Source organism: Manis pentadactyla, chromosome 10 (genome assembly GCF_030020395.1).
Source record: "Manis pentadactyla isolate mManPen7 chromosome 10, mManPen7.hap1, whole genome shotgun sequence".
In the NCBI taxonomy this organism is placed as follows: domain Eukaryota; kingdom Metazoa; phylum Chordata; class Mammalia; order Pholidota; family Manidae; genus Manis; species Manis pentadactyla.
Window position 1 is genome coordinate 9447315 of NC_080028.1, and position 26520 is coordinate 9473834.

The following is a 26520-nucleotide window of genomic DNA, read 5'->3' on the forward strand; positions in this document are numbered from 1 at the left end:
GTGGAGGGGTCAATGTCAGTGAAAGAAAAGTTCGTTGCTCACGGTTCTGCTGGAAGCATGAGGTGTGGCTCACCACACAGGGCCGTGGCAGGAAGCAGCACATCAGGCAGGAGGAGCAAGGGGAAGGCACAGGCCACAGCCTTTGCTGGTATTTCCTTGGGAAAGGGTAGGCATGACAAGGTGAACTGGTTAAGATGGCTGGTTTGAGTAATTCTGGTGGGCTTTGGCGTAAAGGGGCTGTTCCTGGTTGTCTGGCACCTGGTCCCGGGTTAGTTTAGGCCAGGAGAAATATCAGCTTGGTGTGTGAGTTAGATAAAGGAAGTGCTTTAGAGCAGGGGCTCTGAGTCACAGAGATGTGAACACCTTTGGCCAACAGTGTCGCCAAATAGGCAAGTACAGAAGCTAAGAAAACACAACAGGAACTGTGTTCGTTAAGTATCATTTTAGATGACTTCATACATGTCATCATTGAAAGGGTATCTCGCCGTGACCCTCCTTACCCCAGAACGACTCAGGAGACAAGGGCCCATGCAAGAGATTTTACTACCTGAAAGAGAAAATGGCTGCCCCCAGAGAGAGGGTGAGGAAGCTCGTGGGTGAGGAAGCGTGTTTTTAAGGAGTAGGGGTAGGGTGTGTTCTTAAGGGGTGATTGGATCTTAAGGGGTTGGCGACCATCTGGTCGGTGGTGATTGGATCTTAAGGGGTGAGGGTCTAAGAGCCAGAATTTGCCTTCAATCATTATTCCAAAAAATTAAACTATCCTTTGAAATGGAGGCTCAGAGAAGCTACTATGTAAATAATAAAGCTGTTACTAACAAAACAAAACAAAACTTGGGGATCACTCTTTGAGAGCTATAGCCAGGGTTTCAAATAGAAGTAAATATTTGTGGGAGACTTTGCAAGTCCCCAAATATATGTATATTCGAATGAATACACATATTCATATATTCATGAAGATCCATGAGTCAAAGACGGAAGTACCAAGGAGAATTAAAAAATATTTTGAAATGAATAAAAGTGAGACCTTCTTTTTCTAATATGAACATTTAATACTATAGATTTTCCTCAAGACAAGTGTTTTAGGTACAGTCTTTTTATTTTTATTCGGTTTGAGATGTTTCAACTTCATAGCTATTACAAATAATGTTGCTGTGAACATTCATGTGCAATTTTTATGTGTATATATGTTTTCATTTCTCTTGGGCATATGCGTACCTAGGAGTGGAATTACTGGGTCACATGTTTAACATTTTGAGGAATTGCCAAACTGTATTCCAAAGTGATCATCATACGTATTTTAAAGACTGTAAAAGGAGGAAAATAGTCAATTATGTTTACTATACATAACTAGATTTATTATATATTCACTATATATTACTATATATAACCAGATAGTTGCAATTTCTATTACTTTTCCTTCATTCCTGAAGTTTCAAGTTTCCCTCTGGTATCATTTTCCTTCTACCAAAAAAAAAAGTCCTTTAATATTTCATTTAAAATAGGCCTGCTGGCAATTTCATCTGAGGATGTCTTTATTTCAGCTTTTCTCTTACAGAATATTTTTTCTGGATTTAGAATTCTAGGTTGACAAACCTCTTCTCTTAGCACTTTACAGTGTTGTTTCACAGCTGTGAGGCCTCAATTGTCTGATGAGAAATCCACAGTCATTTAAATTGTTGTTCCCCTTGAGTAATGCATAATTTGTGTAATGTATTTTTCTCTGGCTGCCCTCAAGATAATTTCTTTGTCTTTCAGCTGGTTGATTATGATGTGTTATGGGGATGGGGTTTCTTTGAACTTGTTTGGGGTTTGCAGAGCTTCTTGATTCTGTAAGATTATGTCTTTTGCCAAATTTGGGAAGTTTTCAGACATTTTTTCAATTAATTTTTTCTGTACCACATTCTCCTTTCTTTCTGGGACTTTGATGAACACAAATGTTAGACCTGTGCATATTGTCCCATAGGTCCCTGAGGCTCTATGCATTGTTTCCAGTCTTTTATCTGCATTGTTCGGATTGTGTGGTATAATAAAATAGAGATTTGGTCTTTGTCCCCAGTTGCTGGCACAGTGCTCTTAAAACCCTAGGAATTTCCTAAGTGATAGGAGTGTCTTTTGTTATTCATAATGAACATCTTTCAACCACACATATGCTAATAAGGTGACTGGTTTTGGGGGTCCCAGATTGCTTCAGGATGGGTCTGGTTACCAGAAAAAACAAACATGATCAGGGGGTGGAAACTGTCAGCCAATCTCTGGGGAGTAATAGGGGATCAGATATTGGACTGTAAAAACTATCGAGCAGTGTGATTTGGAGAACTTCTGGGTTGCTGAGCATAATATATGCTGGGAGGATGTGCCTGAAGAGGGCATGGAAGCTCCATGCCCCATCCACTTGGTGTCCTTACTCTGTCTATTTCTTCCATTTGGTTGTTCCTGAGTTGTATCTTTCATAATAAATCTGTAATAAGTATAGCACTTTCCTGAGTTCTGTGAGTAATCCTAGTGAATTATCTATTGGGTTGTAGAAACCCCCAAATTTGTAATCGGCCAGAAACAAGTGTGGGTAGAGGGCACCCCATTTGAGACTAGTGCCTAAAGTGGGGATAGTCTTGTCAGACTGAGTCCTTAAACTTGTGGAATTTGACACTAACTCCAGATAGATATGGAATTGAATTGAATTGAATTGTTGGACACCCAGTTTGTTTCAGTGATTGGGAGAACTGATACGGAAAAGCCACATATGTAGTGTCAGAAAACATCACACAAATTGGATAATTTCTGTTGATCTGTCCTCAAAGTTCACTGTCTCTTTCCTCTGTCATTGCAATTCTGCTATTGATCCCATCTAGTGAATTTTTTGTTTCTGTTGTATTTTACAGTTGTAAAATTTCTATTTGGTCCTGTCATAGCTCCTTTTTTTCTCCTGAGACTTCCTATTTTTTCCTTTGTTTCAAAAGTATTCACCCTTACTTCTTACAGCATTGTTATAGCCGATATACGGTCTTTTCTGATGATTCTTAACATTTCAACATTGGAGTCATTTCAAGGTTAGCAATGCTGATTGTCTTTTTCCTTGAGAATTCATCAAACTTTTTGTGCAAGAATTGGATCCTTTATTCTCATTTAATCACAGGACCCTTACTAATTCTGCTTAGCATTTTTAAAGGCCTCTTCTTCCTAATTATGTGAACATAGTATAGCCAGTAGAGAATTCAATCATGACATTTGAGTTAGTGTTACATTTATTGTTTGCATGTCTTTTTTTCTCACTAAGCTGTGAGTTCTTTGAAGATAATCTTCTAGCACCTAGCATGGGCCCAGCACATAGTAGATGTTCAGTAAATGTTTATTGGTTAGGAAGATAGATGGATAAGTAAATGGACAAATGAATGGCCACAGGTGTATATCTGGCTAAAACATAAGTGAAGTTGTATGAATTTACCTGAGCTGCTTCCTCTAGTATTTCCCAATGATCTGAATATACCCAGGCATTTTCACACTGATAGGAAGCTGAGATCTACCTATACTCTTTCTCATCACATCTGACAAACTCCAAAGATCATTTCTTTTTGCTAATATTGCATTGACAGGACACCATTATCAGACTCTGGTCTTGAGGAAAGCTACACAACAAGTCAAGAGGCTATCAGAAGCCAGAGAACATGATATTATGCTTTCTAAGCAGGTGAGCATATGATTGAAAATTTAATAGCAAAGATTATTTAAAAGGGACTGGGAGACAGGACCAGAAAAACTGAAGATGTCAGGGTAAGAACAGGTGCATTTCTTTTTTTTTTTATTTTTATTAAGGTATTATTGATATACACTCTTATGAAGGTTTCACAGGAAAAAACAATGTGGTTACTACATTTACCCATATTATCAAGTCCCCATCCATACCCCAATGCAGTCACTGCCCATCAGTGTAGTAAGATGCCACAGATTCACTATTTGCCTTCTCTGTGCTATACTGTTTCCCCGTGATCCCCCACACCATGTGTACTAAACATAATACCCCTCAATCCCCTTCTCCCTCCCTCCCCACCTGCCCTTCCGCACCCCTCCCCTTAGGTAACCACTAGTTCATTCTTGGAGTCTCTGAGACTGCTGCTATTTTGTTCCTTCAGTTTTGCTTTGTTGTTATACTCCACAAATGAGGGAAATCATTTGGCATTTGTCTTTCTCCGCCTGGCTTATTTCACTGAGCATAATGTCCTCCAGCTCCATCCATGTTGTTGCAAATGGTAGGATTTGTTTCTTTCTTATGGCTGAATAGTATTCCATTGTGTATATGTACCACCTCTTCTTTATCCATTCGTCTACTGATGGAGACTTAGGTTGCTTCCATATCTTGGCTATTATTAAAAGTGCTACTATAAACATAGACGTACATATGCCTTTTTGAATCTGAGAAGTTGTATTCTTTGGGCAAATTCCAAGGAGTGGGATTCCCAGGTCAAAGGGTATTTCTATTTTTAGTTTTTTGAGGAACCTCCATATTGCTTTCCACAGTGGTCGAACTATTTTACATTCCCAACAGCAGTGTTAGGAGGGTTCCCCTCGCTCCACATCCTCGCCAGCATTTGTTGTTCTTAGTCTTTTCTATGCTGGCCATCCTTCCTGGTGTGAGGTGATATCTCATTGTGGTTGTAATTTGCATTTCCCTTATGATTAGTGATGTGGAGCATCTTTTCATGTGTCTCTTGGCCATCTGAATTTCTTCTTTGGAGAACTGTCTCTTCATATCTTCTGCCCATTTTTTGATCAGGTTATTTGCTTTTTGGGTGTTGAGGTGTGTAAGTTCTTTATATATTTTAGATGTTAACCCCTTGTCAAATATGTCATTTACAAATATATTCTCCCATACTGTAGGATGCCTTTTTGTTCTGTTGATGGTGTCCTTTGCCGTACAGAAACTTTTTAGTTTGATGTAGAACGGGTGCATTTTTGATGGTAGACTCGGCTGACACAGTCAGGAGCTCTGCTAAGGGTAAGTCCTGGCTGGGGTAGGCAAAAGCCGAGTGAGCATTTTGTCTGGAGTTTTGTAGGGATTTAAACTACTTGCTTGAAGCTCAGGAGCCTTGGTATAATGGAAAGAGGGCACTGAATCTGTTTCCTACTCTATGAAATGGGGATGTAATTCCTAGGTCATGGTGTCCTTATGAGGTTTCCCTGAGGTAGTGACGATAATTAACCTACCTGTCAGGCACTACACTAAGCCTGTGCATGAAGCATATTTTGTTTTATTGTCACAGTCCTCTGAGACAATTACTCCTGTTACTCTTCAGTTATCATAAGGAAAGTGATGCTCAGAGCAGTAATTAATTTGTCCACATTCATAAAGTAAATAACAGATAAAACCAAGACTTGCAGCAGATCTGTCTGACTCTAAGCCTGAGCTCTTTGCCACCAGCACAGTCCCCAGAACATGAGAAGCACTGGATTAATGTGTGTTCTCTCCTCTTCTCCTTCCCTCCTCCAACTCTTGCCCGCAAACTCGGTGGATGGTAGTTTACATCAATGACATCTTCAGTCTTTTGTAGTGGGAAGAGGCCCTTTGGACCCTGAATAGGGCAAGAGGTTTTGGCGCTCCCCTAAGACACCAACTAGCAAGGAAGTCACATCATAGAATTTGGGCCAAGTTCAGCAAGTATTGCAGAAGATTTCTTGAATCTTCGTTTCTCCTTATTTATTACCACTGCCTTTTTCCTCTCAGCATTTAGCAGCAGTGAAACTTTTGAGAAGTTGCAGAGCATGTTAGAAAAGACAAACAGACATGGGTTCAAATCTTGTTGCTGCATCTATCAACTGTGTTACTTGAGCAAGTTGTTTAACTTTTCTGAGGTTCTTCTATAAAACGGGGAAAATAAAGCCTGGCAGCCTTATGGTCCTTACTGCTGATAGGATCTCTCTAGAGATAGAAGACAGGAGATGAACAATTCACCCCTACTCTGATCCGTCTTGGTGGGTAGGGGAAGCCCAGCAGTTAGAGCCGATGGTGGCAGAGTGTGACGGGAATGGAAAGCAGGTAAGAGCGGAGGGCCTGGCGGAGACAACGGGAAGGGAAGGGCCAAAGGCAAGCTGGCTCGGCAAGCTGTTCACGGGGCCTGCTGGGCGCTCCCTGCTGGGGAGCCAGCATGTGGGTGCAGGGCTTTAAGAAGCCCAGCATTGGTATCACCTGCCCATTCTTTGTTTTTAATACCATAGTTTTTATTGAGAAGGTAATCTTTGCCCATGGTGAAATCAAACATATTAAACGATATATAATAAAAAGTAAATCTCTCTTCCATGGTGTCCCCTATGCCCCCTTTCCAGAGGCAAACACTATTTTCCTGTGTAGCCGAGAAATGTTTGATGGAATATAAACCTTTTTGTTTTTTTAACACAAATTGGAATATTGTATACACTGTTTTGCACTTTGCTTTTTGAATCTAACATATAATAGCTAACGTTATTGATTGCTCACTACATATCATTGTTTTAAACATATCACATATATTAATTCTTTTAATCCTCACGCAAAATAGGTTTTATTTATTATCCCCACTTTATAGATGAGGAAACTAAGCCTCAGAAATAAGTATCTCACCCAAAGTCAAATAGCTAGTAAATGCTAAAGCCAAGATTTTCTTTAGTAGAATTCAGATACCGTAAAATTCAGCATTTTAATGTACAATTCAGTGGTTTTTGGTGTATTCACGAGGTTGTGTAATCATCACCATGATCTAATTTCAGAACATATTTATGACCCAAAAAAGAAACCCATACTCATCAGGAGACCCTCTCCGGTCCTCACTGCCTGGTCCTCTCTCCCTGTCGCCTCTGGAAACCTCAGATCTACCTTGTTTCTATGGATTTGCCTCTTCTGGGCATTTCCCATGCAGAGCAATGTGTCCCTCATGCTGCTTTGGCTCTAAACTTCTCACCAGGTGGCTCTTTGCTGTGTTTTCCTGAAGAAGGACAGTCCCCTCCCTCTGGTGAATTCTGATACCAGCTAGGATGGGTTTCTTTTTTATGTCCTACCGTATTAGGAATAGAAAGAGACCTCAGTAACTTGATAAAGACATTAGCATAAAAAAACTTAGAGAACACTGGAACAGCAGAGATGTTTGGAGTAACAGTAGGAACAAGCAAAGAGTGGTCATTTCCACCTCCCTTTGAAGTTGTTCTGCACCCTGGCATCCCTTACCTCCCTAGGCCTCAAAGGATTTCCCTTACTACTTGTAAGCTCCTTCATTCGTTTAGAAGGATTTTAAAAATATTTATGTAGCATTTTTAGATGTCTTATCATGGGCTTAGAGTGTCCCATTAACATTTTAAATGCATACACCCATGACCTAGCAATTCCACTGCTGATAATCTATCCTGTTGAAATGTTCATACATGGCCATTGTTACAGCATTAATCTGTGCTAGGAAAAACTGAAGAAAACTTAATTTTTGGTAGATAAGTAAGTAAATTGTGAAATGTCCATGATATAAGTTCTCTGTTGCTATTAAAAACAAGGAGATTTATACCTTCTAATATGAAAGAATGTCAGTCAATGATGTCTAAAATTAATAAATCAAGAGAATATTACAGGTGATGTATTTAGATACTGATAAGTGAAAAATTAATAGAATATTATGTATAGTATGATTCCATTCTTATTTTTGAAATATATTTTTAGTATAAAGTCAATATGTGCATATATAAAGGTTTGGAAGGATACACACAGAAAAAAGTTAGCAGAATTTGTTCATAGGAATGCAAGTGGCAATGAGGGAGACTTTTATCTTTTACTTTATACATTTTTGTATCATACGAATTTTTCACAATGAACATGAATTTATTTTACAAAAAAAAAGGTTCTTACTTTCAGAGATAGCAGAGAAAAATGATGTCTAGATGTCAAGGTAAAGAACTTTTAAAAAAGTGTATTTGACACAGAACAAGAAGATGGTCCCACCTTAGATGGTCCCGCCTAATGTATGCCAGAGAGAGAAACCAGGTTGGAAATCGTGTCTCAGACTTAATTGAAAGCGCTGAAGATGTTTAGATTGGAGAAGGTGACTTAGAGAACATCTGAGGGTTCTCAGAAACCATTATGTAACACGTAGTTCTGGAGGAAGATGGGTTGGAATTACAGAGAATCAGATTTTCATCTAGGGCAAGAAAAAACTTCCTAGAGTCCAAGATGTCATTTTAAACCAGCTTTACCCTCTGGCTCTGCCGCAGAACATCTGCTGGTTCTTGTTCCAGCTCTGGCTCTCAAACCAAGTCATTCCTCTTGCCAGATCTCTGATGCCAATCCTTCGTTTCAGCACCTACTCTGCTTTCTCCCTGCCCCCTGGATCTGATGTTCTAGAACTTCTCCCCTCTTGCAAATTTACCTGTCTTTGCCCAGCACTGTGGCTATGAGCCACCCCCTCTAATTATGCCCAGGTTCCTGTACCTAAAGCCCTTCCCTTGCCTCTCACCTGGGAGGAGAATCAGATGCTTACCAACAATGGAACTAGATGCTTCAGAAGGTAGTACATTCCCTGTTTCCAAAGTTAGGGAAGCAAAAATGGACAATTACCTGTTGACAATATTATTGAAAGGACTGTATCAGTTGGGATTCTTTACTTACAAGTAACAAAATATGTCCCTGGCCAACCTGAGCAAAAACTGGAAGAATGTTGAGTAGCTGGGAAGTCTGAAAATTAGTCCAGGGACTAGGGGAAGAATCACAGCAGTTTTTAACCCTTGGATCATCTCCCCAAGGTGACATCTCTAGAATGGATAAATCCCCATATGTTTTCAGTCTATATTTTACCACCACTCAAGGTTCAAAATCCAAGGAACAAGAGTTTTGATTGACCCAGTTTATTCCATGTGTTCTGGCCTCTAACTGGGAGAGAGAAACCTCTGGCAGAGCCTGTGAAGGGCTTTTTTTTTGTCTTGCATTTAATCTAAAATCCCTTCAAGCCGGAATGCAGTAGAGGGCAGGTTAACTCCCCAAACACACAAGAATCAGGGGCTGTAAGGAAAGGAGAGTGGAGACTGGGCAGCCAAAAGAACAACTCTCAGATAAACGTGGAATTAGATTAGTGGATCCTAAATTCACTTTGGAATTTTCTAGACTTTGGAAAAAAAATTTTTTTTTTTTACTAAGTCCATAAAAGCAAAATGATTGCTAGCTACTATCCTCATTTCATAAAGAAATTTCATTACCCTATTAATATAAAAAAATAGAAAAGATAAATTCAGAATAAAAGAAAGTCCTTAAAGTGAATATATGTACTTTGTGTTAGATTTATTACTTTTTTATTATTTTTAACAATAAAAAAATTTATTATTTTTTCCTTGTTTCCCTCATTTCACTGAAGAACAGTGAACAGAGACTGTTCCCATTTGGAACTGGGGGTTTAGGAATCACTATACTAAGTGATCTATAGGTCATATACGAACCCCAAGTGTCTGGGATTCCAGTGGGATCTTGTAGGGAGTGATTCTCAACTGGGGCAATTTTGTCCCATTTCTTGGAGACATTTCTAATTGCCAAACAGGGAGTGTGGGGAGGATGGAGTTCTACTAGCATCTACCAGGTAGAGACCAGGATGCTGCTTAACAGCCTACTATGTGCAGGACAGCCCCCCACAGCAAAGAGTTATCTGGCCCAAAGTGTCAAAGTGCTGCGGCTGAGGGACCCTGCTCTATACAGAAAAAATCTCATTAAGTGACAAAAATGGGTAGGATTAGAGAATAGTGTGTTAGGTGCTGTCACAGCCTTTATTCATGAGGCAGAATTTTTGTTTGGTTTAATTACAACTGATTTTTAAAAATAGAATGTATTTTTTAAATACAAAAGTGGTACATAATCATTATTGACATTTTGGGAAAAGGGCAGGGTACTGTCAGGAAGGTAAACAAATCACTCGAGGTCCCAGCCTGTTCTCTTTTCTGATGTACTTCCTCTTGGTTGTCTATTACCATTTCAGATGTAGCGCATCCAAACAGACATCTTGATTTTCCAGCCCCACTGCCTGTTCCTCCCAGGACTTCCCACTTGAACCCCTGGCTCTGACCTTTGGAGTCATCTCGAACTCCTCTCTTTCTCATACCAACTTAGAGTCCACCAGCAAATCCTGCCAACTCTGCTTTCATAATATGTTGCAAATTCCATCACTTCTTACCCCTTTCTGCAATTACCCGATGTCCCAGCCCAGCAGCCCCCACCCCGAACCACCGCAGAGGCCTCCTGATTGCTGTTCTCACACTCGCGCCTCCCCTGGCTGCCATGTCTCCCACATCATCAAAGGGATCTTTGGAGAAAATCAATCAGATGGTCTTGTACCCTGGCTTGAAACCTCCTCGTGGCTTCTGTCACACTTAGAAGAGATCCTCACTCCTTCCCCATGGCCCAGAGGCCCCCGCCCTCCTCAGCCACATCTTCATTCTTCTTTGAGGCACACAGGCCTTGATTCTGTCCCTCAGCCACACCAAGCTGTTGCTGGCTTCAGGATCTCTTGTACTTCCCTCCCCTTGACCTCGAACATCTCTGCACAGATCTTCCTCCTGCCATTCAGGACCTTCCAGGGTCACTCCTCCCTTGGGCAGCCCTCCCTGACCACCCTACAGAAAAGATTCCTTTCCTCCCAGCCTCCTGTCCCACCACTCTTCATCCCTTGCCCTGCTTGATTCTTACCTGAAGCACTTATTATTCTGTGATGTCACAGGCTGCTTAACAGCCTACTATGCACAGGACAGCCCCCACAGCAAAGAGTTATCTGGCCCAAAGTATCAAAGTGCTTGATTGGTTCATTTATTGTTTTTCTTTCTACTGTAATGCAAGCTCCAGGAGGGCTGGGATTTGTCTTATTCTTGGCTGCATCCCCAGCACCTAGAACAGTGTGTATATGCATGGTAGTCACTCAGTAAATATTCGCTGAATGAATTGGTAACATTTTGGTAACTATACTTCTAGTCTCATATCTATTTTTCTTTTTTTTACTGATTTACTTCATATGTATTATATATATATATTTCACATAAAATATATAATACTATCTACCCAGTTTTGCATCTTGATTTTTTTAATCTACTGTTACATCTGAAACAATTTTTTGGTACCAACTCTTGGTAAATATTTTAATAGTGGCATACTATACTTTATGGTAGAGATATTGTTATCTTTTACTTGAACATTTAGGGCATTCTAATGTTTTGCTACAGTAAATATCTGTGCAGCAAACATCTTAGTGCCTAAATCTTTTTAAATTTAGGTTTTTTCCTTAGGATATCATCCTAAAACTGGAGATACCAGGCAAAGGACATGAATGAACATCTTTATATTTCTTAATACATGCTATAAAAATGACAGTATCCTTTATCTTTTTTTCCTGTCTTTCCTATGCAGTCTTACCCTGCCTGCAAAAGCCCTGAGCTGACCTCAAACCTCTTCAACATTTATGGGAAGAGCCCTCTGATTGTGAACTTCCTTCACAACTACTCCAGGCTGCAGCAGCATGGCAAAGATGTGTTGGTAACCAGGAGGGAAAAAACCAAGGCCATCCCATATCCTTTCCTCTGCAGGCAGGGCACACATTACTTCAGGCCCCTGCTTCCACTCCCAGAAGCAAGGGTGCAGGAAGAGGCATCAGCCCTTAGCATAGTGTCTGGCATGTAGCAGGTACCCATCAAGGGTAGCTATTGATACAAGCCTAAAGGTCAGAATCTTGCTCATTTTAATTCCACATCTGTCTCATGAACTGACTGTATGGAATCCTGGGCAAGTCAAATTTCCCTGTGTGCAAAATGTCTTCCTACCTACCACCAGGATGAATGGGCTAACTAGGTACTCTAACGTATTTTGCAATTCATGCCTCCCAGATGCTCACTGACACCAGACCATGTGTTGAACAGAAATTTTGGTGTCTAGGAGTGTGTTTCTTCTAGCACTCTCCTAACACACACCCCTTCCCCAGACCCATCAGCAGATTCCTGGCCCCATTAGCATTTATCCTAACGATTTGGTAAAAAGCTCAGGTCCTAAGAAAGTAGGTATGACATGTGTTGGTGTCCTGAGTCCCAGTTCACCATAGTGGGTCAGAACACGGACTCAGATAGTCCTGGACTCAGGAACCACCTCAACTGCTTACCAGAAAGTGACCTCAGGTAAGTTCCAGCTTCTCTCTGAGCCTCATTTTTTTATCTATAAAATGTGATAACAGTGCCGGCCTCATAGGGCTGTTAGGCAGAGTACAGGCACCACAGAGGTAAAGGCTTAGCACAGTGCCTGGCAAGTAACAAATGCTTGAATGTGACCTATCTGCATATAGCTACACATCAGGAGGAGCTTTCATAATGATCTCAGTAACTCCTGCCCTAAAGCTTCATATCATAAACTTATTTATATGTCTATAGGCAGAAAATAATGACAGCTCACATTTCATAGTACTTTATTATTTATGAAGTGTTTTCCCATGTATCACCTCATTGTTCTGTAGACATTGTAGTGTAGTGGGGGGAGCCTGGGTTGGGAGTACAGAGCCCTGGATTTGAGTCCCAGCTCAGCAACCCACTGGCTTAAGATCTCATGTGCACAGCCTCACCTCTGAGCTCAATGTCTTTCTCAGCTCCTTCCTAAAATAAGGATAATTATACCAAACCAATAGGGTGCAACCAGGATTGGCTGACTTACATCTGGCACTAAATAAATAATAGCTGTCATTATTGTTATTAACATCAACTAAGGTAGGTATTATTATCCCTATTTTACAGATAAGGAAATGGGGACATAGAGGATGACATATCTTGTTGGAAGTCCTAAACTCAGGATAAGTGTGACTGAGATTCAGCCTGATTCAGAAGGGGTGGGGAGGGTGGGGAAGGCAGAGAGAAATTTTCAGCAGATAAATCATGAGATACAGAATGAGGCCTTTGGCCTGAAAGGGAAAGGAAGTTGGAATCCCTGTGTATTCACCACTATGATAATAGAGTAAGAATTTTAGATAACAGTCTAAAAAAAGCATTTCCTAGCCCTTCCACCAGCAGGAGGAAAGAGGGGCTTATTATAAAATGGGAATGGCCTAACCATGGAGAGGATAACCTCTTGCTTTCTAAAGCTTGCCATGGTCAAAGACCAGGAAGAGTAATTTCCTGCTTAGATTTCAATGATCTCATCCAGAAACAAGGTCACTCCCCCCACAGCTTGCTATCCTATCCTCCCTCCTCCCCATGCACTAGGTGCATCCCACTAATAATGCTCAGTCAATGCCAACTGACAGTGTGGGGTTTCCCTTGACGATAAAAGCCACTGAGTCCAGCCTGACGTACGCTGACATCATCAGCCTGACCCTGAACAACATGAAGAAGCGGAGGGACAAATTCCACCAGATGAACCAGCTTCGCGGGAGTGAGTGGAATTATTTTGATAATTACCTAAAGGCGCTGCAAGACAACGTCCTCAGGTATTTAAGGGGCATTAGGGACGTGGCACTGTTTCGGCATTTGGCTGTTGTAGCGCACACCATCATGATTTTTCACTGGGGAGCCGAGCCCTGTAACCGTCTAAGCATATTCAGCTTTCCTGTGCTCAGAATGTAAACTCCCTAATAATCACAATGAACCTTCCATTTTCATTCCATTGACCAGAACTTAGTCCCATAGCCACACCTAGCTGTGGTACTAACAAAGCAAACTAATTTAGGGTTAATATTAAATTAATGTAGAATATTCAAGATTAAGTCTACAGTATATATATTTCAGAAATATATAAGGACATCTTTGTTTCATGAAGACATCATTGTCAGGTGAATTACAGGAATGTCAGGAGAAACTTTGTAATTATGTGTTAGCAGTTCATTGCCAAATAAATATATTCACTTTTTGTTTGATAAGGAGTTATCAAGAAGCTCAGCACACCTTCTATTACTAAAGCAATTCTCAAAGTTTTTTCACCAAAAAAAAAAAAAAAGATGGCCTTAAAACACACCTGCGCTGTTAGACATCAGGGCAGGGTTACCCTTGGGGAAGTAGGGTATGACTGAGCAGGGGCACAGGGGGACCTCTGAGGGCTGTCAATGTTCTGTTTCTTAATCTGGGTGCTGATTACATGGGTACGGTCAGTACATGAAAATTCCTTGAGCTGCACGTTTAGAGTGTACACTCTTTGGTATCTATGTTATACTTCAAGAACCTTTACAAAAATGGCAGTCATCTACATCTACTGGTTTACAGGTCATAGAGAACTTAGAGGACTCTGGCAAACTCCAGGAATGCCGTGAACCAATCCAGAATGGGAAATTCTGTAAGACAAGTAACCTGGTTTCTTCAGCCCTGAAAAAGCAAGGAAAATAAGAGAAGAAGCAAAAGCTATTAGTATTTAGAAAACACTGAAGATTTCTATCAGTCAAAACATTATTGGATCTTGACTTTAACAAACCAACTATCAAAAAATATTTATGAGATAATTGGAAAAATTTGAACTCTGATGGGTTTTAGATTATATTAAGTAATCCTTTTTAATGGTGTGTTCCTTTGTTTCTTTTTAGATATTATATTGGCTTAAAGAGACATAATGAAGTGTTTATGGATGAAATAACATGGTGTTTAGGATTTGCTTTAAAATAACCTATTTGGGGTGAGGAGAGGGGGCAAGGGGAATAATAGATGAGTCAAGATTGATGTTATGCTGATAACTATTGAAGCTAGATAATGGGTAAATGGTTTAAATATAAAGTCTCTTGTATATATTTTAAATTTTAAATAATAAGGCGCGCGTGCGCACGTGTGTGTGTCATGGTGACCATAACAACAAAAAGTGACAAATACCCACATAGAATATTACTTGTAGGTGGGCTAGAACTCCTTTGGGGCATTAGTTAGCACTTATTTCCCTAAAACAGAGTATCTGTTAGGAGCACTGGCATTCAAGTTGGACAGACAAACTCCAGTTAGAGTTATGAACACTGTAAGAATTCTTAATACATGGAAGACAGAGCTAATTCTGTGGGAACTAGGTGCATCATTTACCCTGTGTGAGGCTTGGATACCTCATCTGTAAAACAGGGCACTACTCACAGAGTAGTTGTGGGTGGAAGGAGATGTCTAGCTCTGTGCCTGGCTCAAAGGAAGTGCTCAGTAATTAATGACTGTTAAGAGTTAATACATGTGACCCCATACCATAAAAACCGCACGGTCCAAAGCAGCACAAGGACTTGGAGTTGCAGAGTTTGGAGCTGGAGGGGTCTGAGGCAACCCCCTTCGGAAAGGCGAGCCAGCAGATGTTTTGCAGGGGTCCCTGCTCTAGGTGGAGGACGAGCCTAGTTTGTACACGTAGATGGAGCTGTTCAACAAAGGGACAGGGTCAGGTGCGGCTGAAGAATTTAGCTTTCTTGTGAGTCCAGAGCCTTGATCTTCAAAGTTGTTTAGGGGCAGAGCACCAACAGTTCAAAATACTGTTTGCAGAACTCTGTCATATTTCACCACATGATTCTGTCAAACAAGCTAAAGATGCTTTTACTAGTGGAAAATAGGAGCCTAAGACCTTTGTACACCTCAACGTCTCAAGAAATGACAATATAGAAAATATAGCCATGGAATTACATCCAAGTTTTCCTGTTAGAAAATGCCATCATAACAAGGACAAATGGAGGTGGCTGCCTGTTCATTGTCTCTCCATTGCAAGCAGAAGCAGGCTCCAAAAGGTTAAGAAAAAGTTGTGGTAGACAGGTCCCCAAAATAAGAAAGTTTTGTCAGCACAGTCTTTTTCCTTGACTTGGGAAAAGACCCACACTGTGGCATAATCATCGGTCTAGGCCAAGCTGAATGCTAGTTTTTTAATACCAGTGTTTCTAAATTGATGTTAGAACAGCAGAGAAGTATATGACAGCATCTTAGGCACTTGGCATATATTTACTGCTATTTTGTCTACCTGGAACTTGCTTCTTCATCAAGTAAATACCTACTCACGTTTCAAAAGTCAGTTGGTCTATTACCTGATTCAGCATTTCTATTGTGTATCCCAAGCTTATCTGAACACATGCCACTGAAAACCTCCTATAATAACACCACCAGCAACAGACGCCCCCTGAGCACTTCCTGCATCTCAGACACAGTGCTAACCTTTGACCTGTGGAGACTCAGTTAATCCTCACTACAACGTTAGGTTCTATCTGTGTTGAGATGAGTACACTGGCATAGAGAAGTTCAGTAAATTGCCCAATGTCACACAGCAAATGGCGGGGCCCCAGTTTGAATTCAGCTTGCCTTTAGTGCTCAACTTCCTCTCAATAACTGACTTCCTCACCTGTCTTCCTGATTTGAGTATGTGTTCCTTGAGTTCAGGGACCCCATTTTATTCCTCTCCTTGTGTCCCAGGGCTGGTACGATCCCTGGCACACAGCAGGGGCTCCATGGCTGAGTGGCTGTGGTCAGCTCTCTGCTTCAGTCCGTTGCTCTTGACAGAAGTAATGAACGAATTTGTAAATATTTGCCTCTTTTTACATATGAAGATAGGAGTGAAAAAATCATGCTGACTCTAGTGTTTTTACGTTTTTGTCTTTGTGATCACCCCACAGGGAGGTAAAGAGTATAGATCAAAGAGCAAGAGATAAAAAAAAGGCAGACCATGTATTCCTCCCACCTTCAACCTTCATTAAGGAACCCCCTGAAGAGAAGTCTAGAGGAATCCATCAGAATGAGATTGTGTTTCTTTCAAGGTTTGTTCTAACAAAGACATGGAAAAGTAGAAATATAAACACTGTAAGAATTCTTAAACATGGAAAACAGCACCCACCTAAAAGTTCACTTGCTTTTATGTGTTACTTCTCATTTTACTTTTATTACTATTTATTATTATTACTGGTAGTAGTAAGACCTTCCAATGATTTTGTACTTCCTTTGTGCTAAGCAGTGTACTTTATGGATTGTATAAGTCAGAGCTCTTCTGTCGCAAGCCGGGAAACCAGCTCAAACCAGCTGAAGCAGAAGGAAAATCTAGTGGCGTCCGTAACTACGAAGGCCACACACAAGCTAGCTGCAGGCGCGCCAGACCCGAGGGTTCAGGGATGTTCTCAGGAGCGCTCTTGCACCGGCTAGCTCTCTCTCTCCCCCGCTTCTCCCCTCTCCCTCTGAGGGTCAGCTAGTTTTCCAAGCTGCCAGGCAGTCCCAAGCCTATGACCTTATTACAGTACATGACCTAAAGGAAAAGGGACACCATCTCCAAGCCCCATAAAAGTATCTGATGGCTCTGCTTGAGCTCTCTACCCCGCTTTTTGTCTGGACCAATACCATGTTCAGGAAGAAACACAATATGGCTACGATTAGCTAGGCCTGAGTGTCCTTACAGCCTGAGAGAGCAGAGCACAGTTAATGCCATGGGGTAGAATGGGTAAGATGCCATCAGATGAAGACAGCATGCCTACTTTATTTGTATCTAATCAAAACCCTGTTAGATATCATCATTCCCATTTTACTGAATAGAAAATAGGCACAGAAAAGCCAAGTAAATCCTGACTGAAGACCTCCTATGCCAGGTACTAAGGATACAAAGAAATAAAAAATGGAAAGATACTGTCCTCAAGGGCTCACAGCTGAGAAGGAGGAAAAAGATATGTAAATAGATAACATGCAACAAGTTACACAGGTCCTAAGAGAGGACTTCAAAAGGGAACACAGTAGGAAGCAGTCAGTTCTTTTTGTTGCCAGGCAAGGGGGAGGGGAAGAATGAACTGACCTTCTAGTCAGAAAGCTCCTCAAGCCAGTCTGCAGAGCGACCAGCTCACCATTGGATCTGGCTGGTCAGGAAGTCTGGGAGAGTTGAGGACAGAATGGAGGGGTTCTCACATGTCACGTCTTCTGGATTCTGCTGTCCTGTAGCCCATAGGCAGCCATCCAAATGTTGCCAATTAACTGCACCTGGGGAGGTCTCTCCCTGTGCACTAAGTGAAACTTCAACCCAAATGGGGGAGAATTCTTGACTCTGATTGACAATTCATGAACGGGTCAGATGAGTGTGGGTAAGGGAGAATTCATTCAAGTGAGAGTAGTAGTGAATGGCAGGAGCCATGCAGGCAGCAGAGACCAGGAAGAACAGAGGGAGGAAGGGAAGCTCATTGAACTCCTGCTCAGCACAGGGTAAATCCCTTGCCAACTCCTGAAGCCAGGGTCACCTGCATCCAGGGTCCTCTTGAATCTGCACGGCGTGGGAACTAAGTCCCTACCACCCCAGGATTTGGAGGAGCTGCAGAGCACTGGATGGAGTGAGATTATATTCTGAGAACTTCCCAAAGACAAAGGAAGGAGATTTGGGGGCAGGCCACTAAAGAGCATGATCGTACAGCTGCAGCCCTGTCCGGGTCACCCAGGCGACGGGAACAGGCAAGCCCAGATCAGGGATCTTAGTAGCCCCTCCCTACTTGCCTGAAGTAGGACAGAGAGAGTGAAGACTTGTGCTTAACTTTACAGAGCTGAATGAAATAGTGAAGTAACAAAAATACCACTGGAAAAAAGGGTCTCTTATTAATCTCCCAAGAGGCTTGGAAGAGCATGGAGACAAAACACAGTAATTTGAGCAGCAAGAAGGCTTTATTTAAGGCAAAGAACACACTCAAAGAAAAGGGAGTGTGGGCAGCCTCAGAGAGGAGGTACCATGAAAGGCTTAGGATTCATGTCTTCTAAGGATTTCAAGAATTGGGTAAAGGACCAAGGGAGCGTAGGCTTGACATATGGTCTCATAATGTCTTTCTTCAGTGAGAAGCATTATATCACCATCCATAGTCAGTCCTCTAGATATTCTATGGAATTTATTGATCCTGTTCACTTCCAAGATAGTGGTTACCCTCAAACAGTGGAAATACTGTCATTTAGAACTGCTTGCCCTGCCTTAAAGATATGGTTGGTTGTTAGCTAAACCATAAAATATGTTAGGAATCTTCCCTCCTAACTCCCTGGTTTTTAAAATGGAATCTTAGCCTTAAGGTGGAATCCCTCATAGTCTTGCTATACTATTTAAATCTTGACATTTTCGTCATAGGCAGGAAAAATTAATCATAATGTTTGTCCCATGTTTCTGCCTGCTCTACCTCACAAGAGTCTATGCTACAGAAATTACAATTTTGAATTCTGAAACTTACAACCATTATTCTAAATAACATGCTAACATATATATTTCTTTATTTTTTTTCATTTTAAACATTATCTGTTGATAATTTTTTTCCATATTGTTAAGAGCTATCAAAAACCAAGTGGCATTTTTTGTCATATTCTAATACATAGTATCCTGTAAACTATGTATATTCCATTAATATATTCTGTTAGATAACGTAATCATGACAAGACAAATGCAGTTTGCTGCTTGTTCTTTTTCTCCTCATTGCAAACAGATGCAGACTCTAAAGGGTTAAGAAAAAGTTGTGGTGGATGATCCTACAAGTGAGAATATAGTCTCCTAATTTTTTCCTTTTAAAAAAATCTTGTAGTTCTCCTTCTCAAGCCCTCATCCTCCTCCAATCTGGACTGGGGTGTTCTAGGTTTGCACACAGAATTGAGCTTTTTTCACCATCATCCTAGGACTTTCCTTTGTGAACTTTACTTTTTTGGAGTTCCTGGTTCCCAGGTCACATGTCTTTCTTGTTTTATTTCCTCATTTTGCTGGAGCACATCTTCTACTAGTTCTTGAAGAAAAGGTATTGAGAAGATTTTTTAGTTTTTACAAGTCCAGCATGGCTTTGCTCTTGATTAATATTTGGCAAATGTTTTACTGGGACTAAAATTCTAAATTAAAAGCCAATTTACCACAGACTTTTGAAAAAAAAATTTTATCCTACCTTCTAATTTTGTTATTGAAAAGTCTGATGACATTCTGATTCATATGGCTTTGTATGTTACCTTTTTCCCTCATGGAAGGTTTTCAGATACAGTCTTCAGTATTCTGAATTTTACAATTACATGCTTTGGTATAAGTCTTTTTCTCAATATGTTTCATTAGGGTTGGGCAACCTCTCAGACTTGAAAGTAAAGTTCTCCAATTCTGACAATTTTTCTTTTTATTTCTTTTATAATTTCCTTCCTTTCATTTTCCTAGCTATGTAGAACTATTATACTCAGTTTTGGACCTCCTGGACTTATTCTCTGATTTTCTTATCTTTTTTTTTTTTCATTAAGGTATCATTGATATACAATCTTCTGAAGGTTTCACATGAGCAACACTGTGGTTACTACATTCACCCATATTATCAAGTACCCCCCACACACACCGCATTGCAGTCACTGTCCATCAGTGTCATAAGGTGCTGTAGAGTCACTAACTTGTCTTCTTTGTGCTATATATACTGCCTTCCCTGTGCACCCCCTACATAATGTGTGCTAATCATAATGCCCCTTAATCCCCTTCTCCCTCCCTCCCTCCCCACCCCCTTCCCTTTGGTAAACGCTAGTTCCTTCTTGGAGTCTGTGAGTCTGCTGTTTTGTTCCTTCAGTTTTGCTTCATTGTTATACTCCACAAATGAGGGAAATCATTTGGCACTTGTCTTTCTCCACCTGGCTTGTTTCACTGAGCATAAAATTCTCCAGCTCCATCCATGTTGTTGCAAATAGTAGGATTTGTTTCTTTCTTATGGCTGAATAGTATTCCATTGTGTATATGTACCATATCTTCTTTATCCATTCATCTACTATTGGACACTTAGGTTGCTTCCATATCTTGGCTATTGTAAAAAGTGCTGCGATAAACATAGGGATGCATATGTCTTTTTGAATCTGAAAAGTTGTAATCTTTGGGTAAATTCCAAGGAGTGGAACTCCCAGGTCAAATGGTATTTCTATTTTTAGTTTTTTAAGGAACCTCCATATTGCTTTCCACAATGGTTGAGCTATTTTACGTTCCCACCAGCAGTGTAGGAGGGTTCCCCTCTCTCCGCATCCTCGCCAGCATTTGTTCTTAGTCTTTTCGATGTTGGCCTTCCTTACTGGTGTGAGGTGATATCTCATTGTGGTTTTAATTTGCATTTCCCTGATGATTAGTGATGTGGAGCATCTTTTCATGCACCTGTTGGCCATCTGAATTTCTTCTTTGGAGAACTGTCTCTTTATGTCCTCTGCCCATTTTTTAATTGGATTTCCTTTATTTTTTAATGTCCATGTAATCTGTAATTAAGTCCCCTCTTTCATTTCTGATATTAGCAATTTGTGTCCTCAATTTTTTTTCTTTAGTTAGCTAGATTAGAGGCTTAACAGTTTTACTAATATTTTCAAAGAATCAGCTTTTTGTTTTATTTTCTCTATTGATGTTCTGTTTTCAATTTGATTGATTTCTGTTCTAATTTTTATTATTTCTTTTCTTTTGCTTACTTTGGACTTAATTTGCACTTTATTTTATCTAGATTTTAAGGTAGAAACTTAGATGATTGATTTTAGAGTTTTCTTCTTTTCTAATATGCACATGTAATGCTATAATTTTCCATCTAAGCACTGCTTTCACTGCATCCATAAGTTGTGTTTTCACTTCATTTAGCTTAAAATACTTTAAAATTTCTGTTGAGATTTGTTCTTTGGCCCATGTATTATTTAGAAATATGTTGTTTAATCTCCAATTATTTGGGGATTTTCCAGTTATCTTTCTGTTAATGACTTCTAGTTTGATTCCATTTGGTCTGGGAGCAGACTGTGTGTGATTTCTTTTTTTTTTTTAAGTTTGTTAAGGTATATTTTATGGCTATCTTGATGAATGTGCTCTATCTTGATGAATGTTACACATGAGTTTGAGGAGAATGTGTATTCTGCTATTGTTGGGTAATGACATTTATAGATGTCAAGTATATTCAGTTGATTGATGGTGTTGTTGAGTTCAACTATGTCTTTACTGATTTTCTGACTGCTGGATCTGTCTACTTATTCTCCTTGCAGTTCAATCACTTTTTGCCTCATGTAGTTTGATACCCTGTTGTTAGATACATACACATTAAAAATTATTATATCTTCTTGGAGAACTGACCCCTTTATCATTATACAATGCCCTTCTTTATCCTTGATAATTATCCTCACTCTGAAGTCTGCTCTGTCTGAAGTTAATATAGCTAGTCTTGCTTTCTTTTGATTACTGTTAACCTGGTATATTTTTCTCCATCCATTTACTTTAGTCTATAACCACATTCTCTTTTAAGGAACATTCCCAGAAGTCTCAAACAACATTTTCTTACATCTCATTGCTAGAATATGATACATGGCTCTCGTACTACATGGCTTCTTCCTTTTCAATGAATTATTTTAAAAAACATTTTAAATGCTCTTCTATAATTATATTATTATTACTTTATAATAATCTGAGGCATAATTTGCCACAAATTTGCTCAATTTAAGTGCACAATTCAATGATTTTGTAGTAAATTTAGAGTTTTGCAACAATTACTACAATCCAGTTTTCGAATTTTTTCATCACCTCAGAAAGATCCCTCATGCCCATTTGCAGTCAACTCCCTCCCTTTTTAATAGCCTCCCTGCAAATACCGTATAATGGTACCATTTTATAGGGCCAGATATTTAGTCACATGGTATTGTTAGTTTCAAAGGAGGCTAGGAAATGTATTTTTTGTTTTTAGTCTGGTTGTACTGTCATATTAAACAAAAACTGGCTCCATTGCTAAGGAAAAAGAAGAGAGTGGATGGTGGGTTGGTCACTAACCATCTCTATTACAGATAGATAGATGGCGTTATACTCTCCCTTTTAGAGATGAAGAAACCAGAGCTTAATGAGTTGAGAAATTTACCCTAGGAAACCTTCCCATCTTAAACCTTCCAATTTAAAATTTCCTTTAAACCAGAGAAAGACCACAACGTTTTGATAATAACAGTTTAGCTTAGGACCCACCTGTGTGATCCGTGGAATTTTGTGGGATCAGTTGTGACTCATTAACAATCTTTCTGATATCCACCTTCTATTCTTAGAAATATAAAAAGCCAACTCTAATTTACCAATATTATTATTATTCTCTCAGACTTTATTATCCTTCAACTATGTCTTAATCTAGCTAACCCCTAGCTGACCCTTAAAACCCCACTCAGACATCACCCCCAGGAAGTCTTCCCTGACTTGCCTTCTCAGGGTACCCATTATGTACCCTGTGCTTTCCTGCTCACATCCCACAGAATATAGCCTACTCTAGGCACAGATTTGCTTGTCCAGTTCCCTAGATTGCAAGTTTGTCCCTGAGGAAAGGATCTCACCCTAGATGACCTTGTTTTCCCAGGGCCTAACTCAGTGCCTGGCACACAATAGATCCTCAGTCCTTGCTGTGTGTTCAGCACTCTGCTTCGGTAATTTGCTATTGCCAGTGCTATTGGTTGATTCGTAAACTCTTTCACTACCTATTCAGACTCCAGTGAAAACTTTGAAGGAATCACAGTAATATCTGAGCTGATTTTTGTTGATGCCTTTTTTTGTTTCCCACACAGGAAGGGAAAGAAGGAGAGTGAAAGTAAAGGGAGACAGAAGTTGAACTACTCTCCCTTCTCACATTCAAACTCTGGTGAATTATCTTCCCTGGAACTAGGAAGTTCCTGCAGAACCAGGTAGGGTAGAACAACAACAGAAGAAAAAGGAAATTGTGACTAAAGACTGAGAAATACAAATAACTATTCCCAGAATAAGGAAAGAAACATTCCATTGGGGCAGCCAATATGGAAAGCAGTATGGAGGTTCCTCAAAACAATAAAAATAGAAATACCATATGACCTAGTAATTCTACTTCTAGAAATTTACCCAAAGAAAACAAAATCCCTGATTTAAAAAGATACATGCACCCCTATGTTTATTGCCACATTATTTACAGTAGCCAAGATATGAAAGCAACCAAAGTGCCCATCAATAGATAAATGGAGAAAGAAGATGTGGTACAGAGACACAGTGGAATATTTTTCAGCCATAAAAAAGAAAGAAATCTTGCCATTTGTATCAATATCAGTGAACCTAGAGGGTATTATGCTAAGTGAAATAAGCTAGGCAGAGAAAGACAAATACCATATGATTTCACTTATTTATGGAATCTAAAAACAAAACAAAGTGAATAAAAGCAATAGGCTCATAGATACCGAGAAGTGACTGGGGGTTACCATGGAGGAGGAGTTGGTGTGGGGGGGTGGGGGGGTGGGGAGGTTGAGGGGGATAAAAGGGCATGAAAATTCTCAATCATAATATAAGTTGTTACAGGGATGGTAGGACAGCATGGAGAATATAGCCAGAGATTCTGTAATATCTTCCTATGTTGACAGATAGTGACTGCACTAGTAGGGATGAGGATTTAAAAATATGGGTAACTGTTGAACCACTATGTTGTATACTTGAAATCAACGTAAGATTGTATATCAATGATACTTCAATTTAAAAAAAAGTAAGAGAAAAAAAAAGATTCCATTATATTTTTCCTAGGCTGAGTGAAAAGCAAGAGGGGGATGGGGAGTTTTTACTTGGGTCACTACATTTATTCATACATTTATTCTTTTACCCATTATTTTACTTAAAATATTATAACAATATTGATTATAATACAATAATAATGGCTACCTTTTATTAATTCTTTGCTTTGTGCCAAGCATTAAGCTAAACATGTTATAAACAAGACCTCATTTTACCCTTCACAATAGCCATATGAGGTAGAGATTTCCACTGCATTTTATATAACAGCAAGTCCAGGTTTGGAGAGGTTTCAAAAGTTCCTTGCAGTAGACACTAGGTAAATAATAGTAGCTAACACACAGTCCCTGTTTGCAAGGGGCTGACAGTCTGGTAGAGAGAAGGCAGATATATCAACCAAAAATGCCGTAAATTCTAGAGGTGCTGTTAGACAAAGGGGACAAAGAATGCAGTGGCCTAAGAGCCATGCAGAAACACTTTACAGAGGTGGTGTCCCTTGACCTGAGCCTAGAAAAGATATGAAGATGTTTGCCACACAGAAGGAGGGGGCTGAGACAAGAGGCCGGCATTCTCAGGCGGTGGAGCAACGGAGGCAAAAAGAGGCAGGAAGTAGCATGGCAAGAAGCCAAGGAAGTGTGTAAAGGCGTTTCAGGAGAGCTGAGCCTGGAGAAGATGCCAGAAGATCACGAAGGGATTACTTCATGAAGCACCTTATTGTCTAAGTTGTGGAGAGCTAATGAAAGATATTAAAAAGAGGAACCACATGGTCATATTTCGATTTTTAAAAGTCCTGATGGCAGATAGTGGTCTTCATGAAGGAAGTATATTGTATTTGTTTGGGATTTGCAAAGTCTCCCACAAATATTTACCTCTGTGTGAAACCCTGGCTATAGCTCTAGATCAACAGTCCCTAAGCTTTCTTGATCTTGTATCTCTCTCAGTAAAACATCTATGAGAACTCAGCCCCTAATAATATATTAATTATTCAGAAATCATATATGTAATTATATATTAATATAATATATATATCACAAAACACACAGAAAAATAGAAATTAAAAGGATGAGATTTTAAAAATATAGAAAGAAACTCCTTGGGGATAAAGTGACACAAAAATCTCAGTCATAATATAAGTTGGTCATGGGATGGAAAGTGCAGCATGGAATGTGGTCAGTGGTTCTGTAACATCTTTCTATGGTGATAATAACTGCCCTAATTGGAATGAGGATTTAATATATATATAACTGTTGGACCACTGTGTTGTATACTTGAAACCAGTATAATATCGTATACAACTGTTCTTGAATTTAAAAAATACACTTAAAAAAAATAGAGAGAAACTCCAGTTATCTTCTCCCCATCATGGATCCATCATGTAGTGGGGAAGACACCTCTGTACAAGCCCCAGGTAAAAATTAACCAGGTAAAGGAGTTACTTTTAGTTTTCCCCACAGGAACAGATGTAAGTAAAAGTATGTAAGAGTAGTAAGAGCTTTGATTCTAAAAAGATCTGGGGTTTTGAATCTTTGCCCTGCACCCTCTGTGACTTTAGGTCAAGCTACCTAAGTTCTCTCAGCCTGTTTCTTTGGCATAAAAAATGCAGATGGTTGTTATGTGTATAAGATTTAACCCATATAAAGAGGCTGGCACAGAACCTGTCAATAATTACTAGGCATTATGAGAGTGTTTTCATAAAGCTTCTCACATTCTTTGATTCAGGAAGGACCAAGAGTTTCACGTTCAGACAGAGCATAGCCTGGGTCCAAAAACAATCCTCTAGACACCTCTTTCAGAAGTTGCTAAGACTGGTGACCAAAGAATGTTAGGAGCCTGAAGAGCAGACTTGCTCTTCCCATTACAAATACTAAAAGGGAAATTGAGAGAAGAGGTCTTTGCCCTATAAACATATTCCATCAGTTACCCCATTAAAGGCTCAGAACAGTCCAGTGAGCTAAATTTTATTTTTCCTCTTTTTCAAAGGAGGCAATTAAGGCTCACTTGAGTCAAGGCGCAGACTCTCCACAGGTCTCTTTCAGAAATCCATACTACATCATGGTACTCCTTTGCTTAAAACCTGTAGTTTCCCCTCATCCCCTAGGGATCCTAGGGAATAAAACCCAAACTCTTAGATGTGGGGCCTTCATGAG

General features: G+C 39.9%; 1 protein-coding gene across 1 annotated transcript in view; it reads left to right on the top strand.

Annotated features, from left to right (window-relative positions):
- Positions 1–26520, top strand: part of FAM227A (family with sequence similarity 227 member A) — a 63386-nt gene that overhangs the window by 30818 nt on the left and 6048 nt on the right. Inside the window, exons 13-17 of the mRNA XM_057486361.1 lie at positions 3591–3685; positions 11381–11538; positions 13281–13433; positions 16545–16685; positions 23416–23532. Coding sequence (XP_057342344.1) covers positions 3591–3685; positions 11381–11538; positions 13281–13433; positions 16545–16685; positions 23416–23532 — 664 coding nt within the window. The remainder of the gene's footprint in view (positions 1–3590; positions 3686–11380; positions 11539–13280; positions 13434–16544; positions 16686–23415; positions 23533–26520) is intronic.